Source organism: Suricata suricatta, chromosome 2, assembly GCF_006229205.1.
Source record: "Suricata suricatta isolate VVHF042 chromosome 2, meerkat_22Aug2017_6uvM2_HiC, whole genome shotgun sequence".
Classification (NCBI taxonomy): domain Eukaryota; kingdom Metazoa; phylum Chordata; class Mammalia; order Carnivora; family Herpestidae; genus Suricata; species Suricata suricatta.
The window spans coordinates 98949188-98962730 of record NC_043701.1 but is presented as its reverse complement, the minus strand read 5'-3'; the positions used below and the strand labels follow the sequence as shown (position 1 = coordinate 98962730).

At 42.1% G+C, this 13543-nt stretch overlaps 1 protein-coding gene across 6 annotated transcripts in view; it reads left to right on the top strand.

The window, feature by feature from the left end:
* The window catches only part of OSBPL3 (oxysterol binding protein like 3), a 175579-nt gene that overhangs the window by 123636 nt on the left and 38400 nt on the right, over positions 1-13543 (top strand). For 4 of the 6 annotated variants that reach the window (XR_003905087.1, XM_029930381.1, XM_029930360.1 and 1 more), the window contains 3 exons: positions 3554-3684; positions 6677-6784; positions 13056-13190. Coding sequence is in view for 5 of the 6 variants with exons in the window: in XM_029930381.1 (XP_029786241.1) it covers positions 3554-3684; positions 6677-6784; positions 13056-13190 (374 nt within the window). In the remaining variant the exon portion in view is untranslated. The remainder of the gene's footprint in view (positions 1-3553; positions 3685-6676; positions 6785-13055; positions 13191-13543) is intronic. The other 2 variants (XM_029930393.1, XM_029930388.1) reach the window with 1 other exon arrangement.

The window sequence follows — 13543 nt, the reverse complement described above, 5'->3', positions numbered from 1 at the left end:
TGCTAATTTTATGCCCACTGCAGTCTTGTCAGCCATCCACTTTGAGCCAGGCGGTATATATTCTGCCAGCTTTAAATGGAATGTTCTCATCAGGTTGAAAGCCTGGCTTTACGGCAGGCTGTCTGAAAGCCAGGGGAATCGATCTGGTAAGGTGGCAGCCAGCTGAGTGCCGCACTTACTTAGTTTAAAGCAATACACATGACAGTGGGGGAAGAAATGTCCCCTTTGTAACTATGTAAAGTGACAGGTATCAACGAGACTTATTGTGGTGGTCATTTTGCAGTGGATACGGGCACTGAGTCCTCACAGTATACACCAACACTAATATATGTGAATGTCCATCGTACTTCAATTTAAAAAGAGAAGAACTTAATTGTAATAATAAATTTAAAAAACGTATACCAAAAGCCAAAACAAAAAAAAAAAACCAGGGGCTCCTGGGTGGTTCTGTGAGTTAAATATCCGACTCTTGGTTTCAACTCAGGTCATGATCTCATGGTCATGCATTTGAGCCCTGCATCCGGCTCCGCACTGCCTTACGTGGAGCCTGCTTCAGATTCTCTTTCTCTCCGTCTCTGCCCCCCATCCCTCGCTTTCTCAAAATAAATAAATACAATAAATTTTTTTAAAAAGGAGAAAAAAAAAACCCTCCGACAGTGAAGAGGCATCCTCCCGGGGCCCTCTCATAAGGGGTGGGTGTCTTCCCGAGTGGTGGGGGCAGGGGCCTATACACTAGGACTTGAAATGCCGAGTTACTTGTGGGGTTCGTTGCTCCCCAGCTGAGGATGTCCTTCTGCTGAACAGATGTTGTCAGCCCGTCACTCATGGACCCTGTGCCCTGCATGCAGGGTGGTCCTGGTGGGAGACCCAAGTACTCTCCTGACACTGCTGCCTGTATATTAAGAGACTGCGGTCACCCCCACTCGCCTCCGTGTGTTGCTTTTATCACCATCACTATTATTATTGCCGCAACATTGATTATTTATTCTATGCTATCCATTGGGTTAAGTGCTTTCGCTGCATTGCCTTATTTAATCCCCATAACCATCTCATAAGGTAAACACTATTATAACCCTTATTTACAAATGAAGAAACCGGGGTTCAGGAAGGGGCATATATTTGTCCAGAGTCACGCAGCGAATAAATGATAGAGCTGGGAAGAATCCAGGGCTGATTCAGAGCCCACACTCTTGGTTACTTGGTTGTGTTGCCCATTATTTTGGTCAGTGGTGCTGACTAAATCAAAGAGGTGAGTGTGTTCCGTAGACATTGTTAGAAAACTTTATGCCTATTTGCCTTTAGTGCCTATTTACCCTGTCTTCTTATGAATTGTACTATAACCTAGGAAACTATGTGTGTGTGTGTGTGTGTGTTTAAACAAATTGCTGGTGGCTCAGTCGTTTAAGCGTCCGACTTCAGCTCAAGTCATGATCTCACAATCCGTGGGTTCGAGCCCCACGTCAGGCTCTGTGCTGACAGCTCAGAGCCTGGAGTCTGCTTCAGATTCTGTGTCTTCCTCCCTTTCTGCCCCTCCCCTGCTCGCTCGCTCTCTGTCTCTCAAAGTAAAATAAAAGCATTAAAAAAAATTTTAAACCCAAATTGCTTATTTGTACCATGACTTTACAAAGATGGTCTAAATCCATCACTGAGCAATGTAGCCTCAGACAAGTTCAGCAACAGCCTATAGGGAGGTGCAGTTGTCCTTGGGGCTGTGAAAGGAGGGAAGTAAGTCAATAATGCGTATTTAGTTTCTGTGATACTAAATAGGCCACTCTTGAATGACAGTGCCTCTAAAAATACAACCCTGTGGAATTCAATAATATGCCAGGCCATCTGAGAAGAAGTATGTCTCTGTCTCTTTCTTGCTGCCTTTCTAAAACAAAATATAATAAAGAATTCTGGAAAGAGAATGTTCAGATAAGGTATCCATGATCAATCATTTAGATGGCAGTTGCTATCCCTAGGAGATAAATCAATGTGGTCAAAATTTGATGAATATTTGGTCATATATGTTAGTGGTTTTTAAAAACTTTTAATTCAAGCATCTGAGTGCCTAGAGGTGCTAAACTCTCCTGTCCCTGAGGGCTCTCAAGAGTGAACAGGGTGGCTGAATGCCAGGTTTAGAGGTGGGGATTCTGGGTCAAGCAGTTGGAAGATAGAGAAGAAAGAGGTAGGTAACACTCTAAAATAATTTCAAATTTATAGACAAGTTGCAAGAATAGTACAAAGAACTCCCATATGTCTTTTATCCGAATTCATTATTTTTTAATATTTTGCCACATGTATTTTATCTCTTTCTACACACACACACACACACACACACACACACACACACGTGCGCGCGCGCACACACCATATGTGCGTGCGCACGTTTGTGTTTACTTTTCTGAACCGTGTGAGAGTGGGAATGCTAAATGATATCTTTTTGTATGCCTTTGTACCATAGTGTATATTTCCTAACAATAGGGATAGTCTGTTTCTTAACCACAGTTTAGTTATGAAATTTAGGAAGTTTAATGTTGAAACCATGTTTCCCACATCCAGATGCTGTTGGTGGTCCCAGTAATGCCCTTTAATGGTACTTTGCCCGTTCAGTACAGGATGTAGTCCGTGAGCATGTACCGCAGTGATTGTCACGTGTCTTCGCTTGTATCTATCTGGAAACAGTTCCTCAGCGTTTCTTTTTCTTTGGTGAAATTGATACTTTTGGAGAATCAGGTCAATTTTTAAAAATAAGATGTTCCTCATGTTGGCGTTGTCTGTCCCTGGTTGGTGTATGACAAAAACAGAGGTGTATCTTTTTTAGGACATTACACCCGGAGCCTGTCTGAGCCTCACTGGTGGTTCATTTTGGTCACCTGGTTAAGGTGCTGTCTCGTTCCTTGGCTGCATTGTCACTGTTTCCCCCAACAAGCAACAGGCTTGTTTTCAAATATTTGCAGTCTTGGGGGAAACAAACAAAACTAACCATTGATCATTGAGAATCCGGAAGTGTCCCGTCAAATGTCAAAATGTCTGAATAAGTCATAAATTCCTGGAATTTATAGTGGATGGGGGGTTGGCATTGACACATGTGTAGGATTTAAAAATTTTTAGTAGAGTTTATTTTTCAAACAGTTTTAGGTTTAGAGCAGCATTGAGGAGAAAGCACAAAGTTCCCATAACCCCCCCCCCCCCCCCCCCCCCCCCCCCCCCCCCCCCCCCCCCCCCCCCCCCCCCCCCCCCCCCCCCCCCCCCCCCGCACCACCACACACACACAATCTCCCCGACTGTCCACATCCCACCAGCCTGGGCCGTTTGTCACAGCCGGTGAACCTGCCACAAAACGTCATCACCGCCCAGAGTCCGTGGTGTAAGTTAGAGTTCACACGCGCAGTCACACGCCCCAGATGTGTTTTCTCACATCAATTTAGTGTCCATTTGCTGCGCGATTCAGTTCATTATTCAGGGCTGTTACTTTTCCAAGTTCTTTTATAGGAAATATGTCTCTCTGTCTCTTGTTTTTAATATGCCTCTTCCTTTATTCCTTTTTATAATGATTATATCTTTATAGTTTACTTCACTTTAAGGTCAGCTTTTAATACCATCTCAGCGGAGAGAGAGAAGCTCAAGCAGCTGATGGAACAGGAAGTGTCCTCCTCTCCCTCTGCCCAGGTCATCGGCCTGAAGCACGCCCTGTCGTCCGTAAGTCACATGTCCTGTGGCCAGGCTCATGATTTTCTTTCTTTTTTTTTTTTTTTTTTTTGCATTTTCCAATTCCATGGTTGTATTGAAAATTCATGAGAAAACCAAACAAATTATCCAAATGATATTTTAACCTTTCATCAGACCTGCTAATTCTGAACACCAAAACTGAGCCTACATCAAATCTTAGTAGCTAGTGTTCCACTGAGCCTTAGATACTTTAAGTTTGGTTTCCTTCTATTTATCTTGATTTTTCTGTTTCTGTAAAGCTTTTGTTGTGTGTTTGCGGGAGTCTTACAGACATTTGTCTGTTGATACAAAGTTGGACAGTCTGGAGATTTCTGTACCTAAGGTTTCTTACACTTCGATTGGCTTTGCAAATGACAGATGGTACAAGGGCAATTTCGATTTCACATTTATGTTTTCTGCTGCACAGCACTGATCCTGTTTACCACTCTGTCAGAGTTCTTCCGAAGTTATTTGGTTTGGTAATATGAAACATTTCGTTTCGTTTTCCTGCACGGGCACAAAGAGATGAGTCATATGGAATGTCAGATAATCATTGTGTTTTCCTAACAACAAAAACCACTGCCAGGCTTCAGATGTCTTCACTAAGCCCTTCTGTCTTTCACTGCCTCTGCTTTCCCCTCGATTCCAGTCGGGCTCCATTCAAGCAGGGTATCCTAGGATTCTACCTTGAATAGCAGACGTGGTCTGGTTACTCACGCTGTATCTATTGAAAAGCTGGAGAAATTTTAAAATTACATACTTATTTGCTCCTGATCTTTACTTGTCCTTTGGAACTCCTACTGCAAAGAGAAAGTGTGTGCATGTTTGAAATTACCACTTGAAGCAATACTGAGCTTTCTATTTAGGGTCAGCCTGGGCAGATGAACTTCAGGATCTTGCTTTCAGAAGCTAATTCAGGCTTTGCGAGAACTAGAAAATATCCATTCATCTTTTTGATTCATCATGTTACTGAGAAGAGTAATATAATGATTTTGATATGATGTTAATAGGAAATACATTAGCAATAGTACATATTCTTGAAACATACATTAGGACTACTTAGCCAGTTGAAGTTCCAAGTATGTTATTTTTGAAAGAAAAACAAAGCCAATGTGGGCTCATTCTATACAACGAGGCTCGTTGCTAGCCTCCCTGAGGAGCTCGGGGTTTTCTAAGGTCAGAAATGAAACACCCTCTTTTGGGTTGAAGTGGACAGCCACACTGGCTGCCACTGTGGTTTGAGAAAAGTGAGGTGAGTTCTCCTTTAAGTTTATGTTTTAGTGCTGAAAAGCATTTCACCATTCCCAGTAGGTTGCCTTTTGGTGCATTTAAAAGGTCCCTTTGATGGCTCCAGAATCCCTTTCACTGTGATCCTCCCTCCTCCCTCCTCCCTCCTCCCCTGGAGGGCCAGCCTCGTCTTGTTAGTCTCCTTGTCTGGTAGAGGGCAGCGTTGTTACCTTTGCTAAGGAATTCACTCTACCCCATGCTCAGGATTTTGGAAACTTAAGATATAACAAAATGATCCTTTCTTTGCTCTTTATGGCTTGGATTCTGGATTAGATTTAAGACTTTTTTTTAAGCTTATTTATGTATTTAGAGAGAGAGAGAGAGAGCCCCAAGCAGGCTTTCTCTGTCAGCACAGAGCCTGACACAGGACTCAGACTTACAAACCATGAGATCATGACCTGAGCCAACACCGAGAGTTGGACGCTTAACCAGCTGAGCCACCCAGCTGCCCCAAGGCCTGCTTTTTAAAAATAAAAATCGTAGTGTCATCTTAGGGCCATCAGAATGGATAAGTTTGGGCTGTATGTGTCTTCTTGGTATTCTTCTGCCTGTGACTTCGGAAGGAAAAAGAAGCTGCTAGAGTAACACATTTTTTTTCAGGCCATACTAAGATTCTAGCCACTGGGGTAGATTCTAGCCCCCTGTGCTTAGACACTAGCCACATGTTGGTCAGAAAAAAGCGACTACCCCATAGAAATTGTTACATGTACTGGTGCGAATTAAGAACATTTACTCAGTATTTCCAAATAGCCCATTCCATTCCTGGATATTAAAAAATAAAACCAACCTCCTGTCTAAGACCCAGGCAGTAGGCCGGACAGTGCCAATCCTTCTATGGTCTCAGCAGGTAGACCCTGTGGGCTTTAAGGGCAAGGACCTGAGGTTCTTGGAATAGAGCCTGGAAGGCAGACAGGCCAGATTGGTGTGCAGGCACCTCAAGAGCTGACTGCGGGAGTGTCTGGGGGTCACGATCAGGCACCCTTGTCCCTTTCCAAAGACAGATCATTTGGAAACATCTCCCTCAACCTTCAACCAGCTCCTTCCCACTGGGAGGTTGGGACCGGGAAACAGACCTGTCCTGGGGGGTTTACACGGGCTCACATCCCTTACCCCTTCCCCAGGGCCCTGGTTCCTAGCCTTTATGCAGGTAAGTGAGAGTACATTTTTGTTGTTTTCAATAAAATGTCTTATCATGAAAAATGAATAAAACAATCATTACCTGTATTGGAACATAATAAAATTAATCTTCCTCAGAATACTGCTTTTAAGCCAACACTTCCTAAGATCCAGTAAAACTGGTGTGAAAATTAAATAACATTCAAAGATAGCCAATCAAAAGGGGCAGAAGCGGCGTCGGAAGTGTGGGGTCACAGGGAGAGATCTGGGGAAGAGGAGGGGCGGTGAAACCCCTAGCCTCAGTAAGAGCTGAAGGTGTTGGTTATTTCCTTCTCCACCAAAAGAAAAGCTTTCCCAACCCCTTCATCCGTCCCCAGGAGTGAGACTAGAGAAGGAACATCACTTCCAAAGTTTAGAGTCTTTGATCTCCCGAGCATCTCCGAACCAGTGTCCTGTGGGATAGCATTCAAGAAGGTCCGGGAAATGCCGCGCTCACGGCTCCATCCCACTGGGCCCACTGCTGTGCTTTTCGGATCCGTCCCTTTATTAACAGAGCCCTACTATTTTTAACATGTTCCAGGCCCTAGCACAAAACACAGACCTTAAAGAACGCTTACGCAGAATCCATGCTGAGTCTCTGCTCCTCGATCCGCCCGCTGCTGCCAAGTCGGGTGACAGTCTGGCAGAGGTGGGTACGGCTTCGTCTGGGACCATTTCCACGACCGCCACCCCCTCGCCCGATACCCTCTGTCCCGTCGCTTGGCCCCTGTTCCCCCCTTGGGCGCGGCGCTCACATCTCTGCCCACCTCTGCTGCAGGGTCTGGGAGCCTCTGAGGGCTTTCTGGAATATGTGCCTACTGCTTCCTCCCCACCCCACCCCAAGAAGTCTTCTTCCTTTTGTATTTCTTTATCCCATTTTCCTCCTAAGGATCACCTTTTACTAGGTTTTACTGGAATGGGGAAAGATGGATATTTTCTCCAAATACTTCTGAAGAGACCTAAGAATCTCTGTCCTATGGTCTCCTAATTCCCTGCCAGTATCCTTTGCTCCCTCTGTGACATCCCCTCTCCCCTTTCTTTGTGGCTTTCCCTTCTCCCTCTCCTGTGTTTTGTTTTCTTTTAGAAAGCACAGCTGTACTTTCTGAGAGGAAAAAATATTGTAGTACAATTGAAGTGTCTTGGTCAACTAATAGTATGTTAAAAATGTCTTTTCTCGAGACAGGATGTTTATCCAAAATGTTCCTTGAGTGTGTTTAAAATGAGAAACTGCAGAAAAATATAAATGGATTATTCAGAAAATAAGTGAAAAAGGATGATAAGGCTTAAAACTGGTTTTAACTATCATGGTTATATGCCTGCCTCAGAATTGCTATATTTTTTATTAACAAATTTATTAGACTGAGCACATTTGAAATAAAAAGGGAGGAAGGTAATGTACAAGGGGTGCACGCGCATGTGTGTGTATGTGAGTGTGTCTGTGTGTGAATTTATAAAAGGAGTTTCCAATGTTGAAGCTTAACCTCTTGTTCTTCTTTTCCTGTCCTCAAAGAAAACAAAACCCCCATGTAGCACTTCACTCTGTAGGAAGCCATGTGTGCAGGTGGTGAGAAGGCTAGGAGTTGAAATCGGTCAGCACCAAGGACAAGGCCTGGGCATTCATGCGCCAAGGGGACCCTCCTCTCTGACCAGGGACCCACCCTCTCTCCGCAGAGGCTCCTGGCCTGCTGCCACTCCAGAGACCTGTGTCAGTGGTTGAACATGACCTTTCTCTGCATACTCCCTCCCCACCAAGAGATCTTTCCAGTCATTTTTAGCCTGTACTTGAACTGAACCATCTTTAAAGTTGAGCACCTGCACATGACCTGTGGTCACCTTCATTTTAGGCCTGGGCTAAGAAAATGTGCTCACCAGGTGGGTTCTCTTTTGAATCTGCACAGCAACTAAGCAGGCTCAGTCACCTCGACTGGCCGTCATGGAGTGTGGTTACTGCCAAGCACTGACATTCTGTGGGGTGTCATGTCTGTTGTGAGGCAGTGCTAACTTTTTATTTTTATTTAAAATATTTTTTTAAACAATTTATTTATTTTTGAGAGACAGAGCTTGAGTGGGGAAAGGGTAGAGAGAGAGGAAGACACGGGATCCGAAACAGGCTCCAGGCTCTGAGCTGTAGGCACAGAGCTGACGCAGGGCTCAAACCCACAAACCGTGAGATCATGACTGGAGCTGAAGTCAGATGCTCAACTGACTGAGTCACCCAGGCTCCCCAGTGCCTACCTTTTAAATAGCATTACCACCAATTATATTTATTTAAGCAAGTTGACCCTTCATTGATGGTTCTATGTATTTATGCTCAGTGTGCATACTTGGGGCCATTTGTGTTTTGGAAAGGAAACCAGAATCACAGGTTTTCTTTTAATGTGTATTTTTAAACTGATCTCACAAGGAATGTACCTGAAGGCTTAAATGCTGTAAATTGTCCTTGAGGAGGAGCAGTAGTGTCCCCCAAACGCACACTTTCCAAAATAGCCTACTGAAGTCTTGAATTGCTGCCATGTTCTCCTTGCTGTTTCTTCTTTCAGTGATTTTATGTTCTCCATGTTTTATGCTGCTTTTCACTGAGTGACTCAGGCTCACTTTCCCAGAAATGGAAAAGCCATTCTTGTCTTCAGGAAACCAAAGTGACTGGAAGTGGCTGCCCCGAGAGCTTAAAAATTCCATTCCTGTTTATTTTTCTTGGGTAGCTCACAGACACCCCAAGCAATCTGTCCAGGAATGGCAGTTCCCACCGTGAGGCCAACCTAGGGCACTCTGTTTTCAGTACTTCCCTTCCCTTCCCTTTGAGTTGCTCAAATTACCCATCTCCCATCAAAATTACTCCCACATTCTAGTAAGTTCTCATAGTTTATGTTTTTGAATGCAAATATTTAATACTATCAGCTTATTAGTTCTTATATTATTTTAGGTTTCAGATGAAAGGCTAGATGACTTTGGGTGATAATACTCTACTTAATCTACAGTCCATTTAAGAGACTAAGTGGGCAAGAACTTTAAAGAAACATCTGAAAGAGAAGAAGGGAACTTAATTCTTTTAATTGCCTCTTTGATTGCTATATTCCATATGCATTTGAATGTGTTAACTCACAAAATCCTACCCACAGTTCTATGAGGTGGATGATGGTAGTTTCATTTCAGAGACAAGGAAACCAAAGAGGTTGAATAACTTCCCCCTAAGAGACCTAGCTGGGTTTTCAGTCCACATCTGGTGAGCCCAAAGCTCAGTGTTTTCTCTATAACATCACACCTGCTATATATTGAGGAAATGTGCCAGGCCAGAAAATAAGACAGAGTGAAGCTACAGTAGTGAAAATGTGATGGGGGGATGGTGTGAGAATGGACTGAAAAACTAGCTCAGACAAAAACACCATTTCATATAAAAGAAACAAATGCGTGATAGACGCAACTAAAAACATCAGTGGGGAGGAGATGGATTCTTCAGTAAATTCGGTTGGCACAGCTCAAAAGCAATTTGGGGAGCAGTTTAAATCTTTACATTGCTCACTAAAATGAAACACTACTGAATTAGAGTTTATATAAAAACTCAAACTGAAATCTGTTGATTTACAAATGGCTAGAGTAGGGAGGACCTTCTAAATTTGGAAGCAATAGAAAAATTGCAAAAGACATGTTGACTAGCTTTGACCTTTGTTTTAGGAGAGAAATGGTGTGTGTGAAAAAATGAGAGAGACAAATAATAAACTAGGAAAAATGTTTTCAGTGAAAATGATAGACTTAGCTAATGCTGACTAGGGGATAATGGCCTTAATATGTGAATAATTAATAGGTAATAACAAGCAACTCAAGACCCCCATTAAACAAATGAAGAACGGGCCACAATTCACCAACCACCCCCCCTCCCCAAATACATACAGTCTTTTGGAAACTTTTGACTTTGTAATACTTAGAAATTCACAAGAAAGTGCAAAGAAATGCACAGGGAGGTCCCTTGCCCTCTGACCTACCCTCCCCTAATGGCAATGTCTCTATAGTTTTTTTTTTTTTGAAGAAAAAAATGTTAGACCTAATTCTTAACAAAGAAATGCAAATTAAAACAATTTGATTAACATACAGATTTTTCTAAAATATAGTATTCTATGCCCTTAAAGATAAAGAGAAAACAGAGATTCTTTTATTTGTTAATTCATCAAATAATATATGTATTACCTCTAAAGTTTTTAATAATCCTGCTTTTGAGAACTGATTCTAAGAAATGCTGAGATACAAGCATTATCTCATTTAAAAGAGATATTTGCAAACATGTTCATGATCTTTACAAATTTGGAAACACCCTTAATTCTAATACATAAAAGGGTCACTTTGTGACCCACATATATAACAAAATATTATCTATGAACTAAAGTTAATGTCTCAAGAAACTGACATTCTGGGGAAAAGTTTGCCGTATAATGTTAAATGACAATAGCAGACCATATAAAGACTATGTATAGTGTGATTTTAGGTTTTCAAACTTAAATCTGTATCTTTATATCATATATACACACCATACACGTAACACACACGTTTTAATATTAAAAAGTACACAAACAGGTTAATAGGGGACGCATCTGGGTGATGAAGCTCTAAGTGATATGTATTTTATTTACATTTTTCTGTATTCTCTGTTTTGAACGTAGGTTACTCTTTTCCTCAGGGTAAATGTTCATTTTGAAAAAATGACTCAGGTACAGTGTTGTTTGGGGAAAGTTTATGTGTGATACATAAATCAATGGACTGGGGAACATATTCACTGCTCAGTTCCATTTGCCCCCATTTTGTATATTTATATAAGTTTATAATATATATATATGTACAATTATTTTAAAGCAAAGCTATATGTATAAAAAAGATGGGAGAGAAATGTATCAAAATGGTTATAGTAGTTGTCGTGTAGTAGGATTATGAGTGTTCCCTTTCTTCTGTTCTCTCTGATTGCTTTTTTTTGATGTAAAAAATGATAAGCAACCGTTGAGGCCGTCCAGCCTTGCGGGGAGATTGTTGAAGTGAACCAAGCAGGTCGATACGTAACAAGTGCGGTCCTGCGCGTGTGCTCGGGCTGCTGCCGCCCCATTGCATTTTGTTTTTAGTGGGTGCTGACAGGAAGTTTCTGGAGGGGTGGAACATCAGAAGGCACTAGGGCTACGTGTCTTCTTTTCATTGTTGATCAGCCACGAAATCCTTCTGATCCATCCATCTAGAAGGAAGATAGAGAGCAGGAGTGACTAGTAATGAATTAATGAATAGAACAAGTAAATAAATCATTAGAGTCTTGCGTGGCAGTGACACACCAAAGACACGGGAAGATTCTGCTGTTTCTGTGAGCATTAAAGGAAATCAGTTATTCACTACGGTGTCTCCTCTTTTGAGGACACGTTCCTTTCTCTTGAAGGTGACAGCTACGTACTTGTTTATAGATCTTAATGCGGTCTCTTTGGCAGAGCAGAAACAGCCTGCTTTTCACAAGCCTTTATGGATATTAAAATGAGTAAGGCCTTTGAATGACCAGGCATCATGTTTAGTAAGAATCCAAGAGGGAGGGATACCAATTTAAATGTGTTCCTGAAATAAACATTTCATAAAGGGACCACTTGTCCTTTACTAATTCTGAAAATCTGCTATGGTCCGTCTGTTATCACATCCCCATCTTGGATGTGATTTGTTTATGAGACTGAAGAGCATATCCTGAACTCATAAAACTTCTGGAAAAGACATAATCTGCTTTAACTTTTGTTCTCTAAATATTCCAAGACTCTGTTACCACATACACATGATGCAGGAACAGTCGCTTTATCGGCCCAGTAAGAAATGTGAGCCATAGGGAAGTTCAGGTCAGCAGTCTTCTCCTCTGAATTGAAGGAATCCAGTCATCTTGTCCTGAATCTCTTCTCATTCCTCACGGTCCAGTCAGGTGTCACTTCTTCTGGGAAGCCCTCCAAACCAAAGCTCGAAATAGAATCAACCTCATCTTCCTCCTCCCTTCTGTAGTACTCTCTCTTCTACAGTCTTGGTCTCCTGTGTTGGGTGCATTCTTTGTGCCACCCATTCAGGCCAGTGCATCCTATATCTCTCCAAGGCCAGTACAGAGCAGTCGCTCAATTTGTTGAGTTGTATTAAATTTTCACTACAAATTGAATAGAAAGCACATTTCCAAAGAAAGTATTTAGGACCTTCCCAGAGGGGAAGTTTAGGCGCAGTGAAGTAGGGAACAGAGGGCCCTGCAAGATGAGAAAATCATGATATACCATTATGTTGTTGGTAGAGAGGTCGATAAAGGAGATTGGGAGTTTCCTTCCCTCTCAGAGTCATTTCTGGTTGGAGAGAGACTAATAAAGAGAATCTATCTCATTCATCCATGAATAATGAATGATCCACTACCAGGGGCACTTCTGGACCAAAACACGCTGTGTTTTGTCAAGGGACGCCTCAGAGACCGCATATTGGCTTCTGGGAGAGCGTGGGGCTGGGAAAAGACCTTGTGGCTCCAAATCAGTCATGCAAGGAGTATAATTGAGTACAATTCAGAGGAAATTTTAGGATGAAAAGAAACATCCTGCAGTGGTAGAGAATAAGAGGATATGATTCAGAGAGTGTTGGAATTTTCCCTCTCTTAACTGGAACCAAGACTGACCTGGGCAATCTCTTTTTGCTTTGAGATTTGTTGCAGGTGCCTAAGCAGTGATAGTGCCTATAAAGTGAGGTATCCCTGTGGGGGGACACTTTTGTTTTTCATTTTGGTTTGTGTGAGGCTTGCTTCTCCTTGACTTTGGAGCTGACGTCTGCTTTCAGCTGCTTGTTTGCATGCGCCTGTGACCTTGTATATCATGCAGAAAAAATTAGCTGTTTATTTTTGCTTCTCTGGAGACCGTTTCTAATTATATGCATTTTTGTGTTTGTGTTTCAAACAGGAGAACTCCAGAGATGACAACCGAGCTCTGGTTCATCAGCTTTCCAATGAAAGTAGGCTCTCCATCACGGACTCCCTTTCAGAGTTTTTTGATGCACAGGAAGTTCTGTTATCTCCAAGCTCTTCAGAAAATGAGGTTTGAGCATTGTTTTCAGTTAGGTGTCTCAAAACCTCTTTTGTTGCTTTACTCATTCGTTTAGAAACGCTCAACTCAGTGGGCTCTTTCTGCCATTGCGTTCTGAGGATCTTCTCGTAATTCACACCGCCAAAAAGCACAAAAAAGATACAAGACCTTAGGGAAGAGGTTGCAAAAGTAGAAGGGGTTGGGTACTTCCTCACTTCTATTTTGTGATTTGTTATACCTGTTTTCAATGACTGGTTAATATTTTTGACTACTAGCTATTCGGTAATGTAATATTTCTATCACAGGGTCAGAAATTAGTATCTTATTTTTTTAATCACTGAATTTAGCCAATATTAATTTATAAC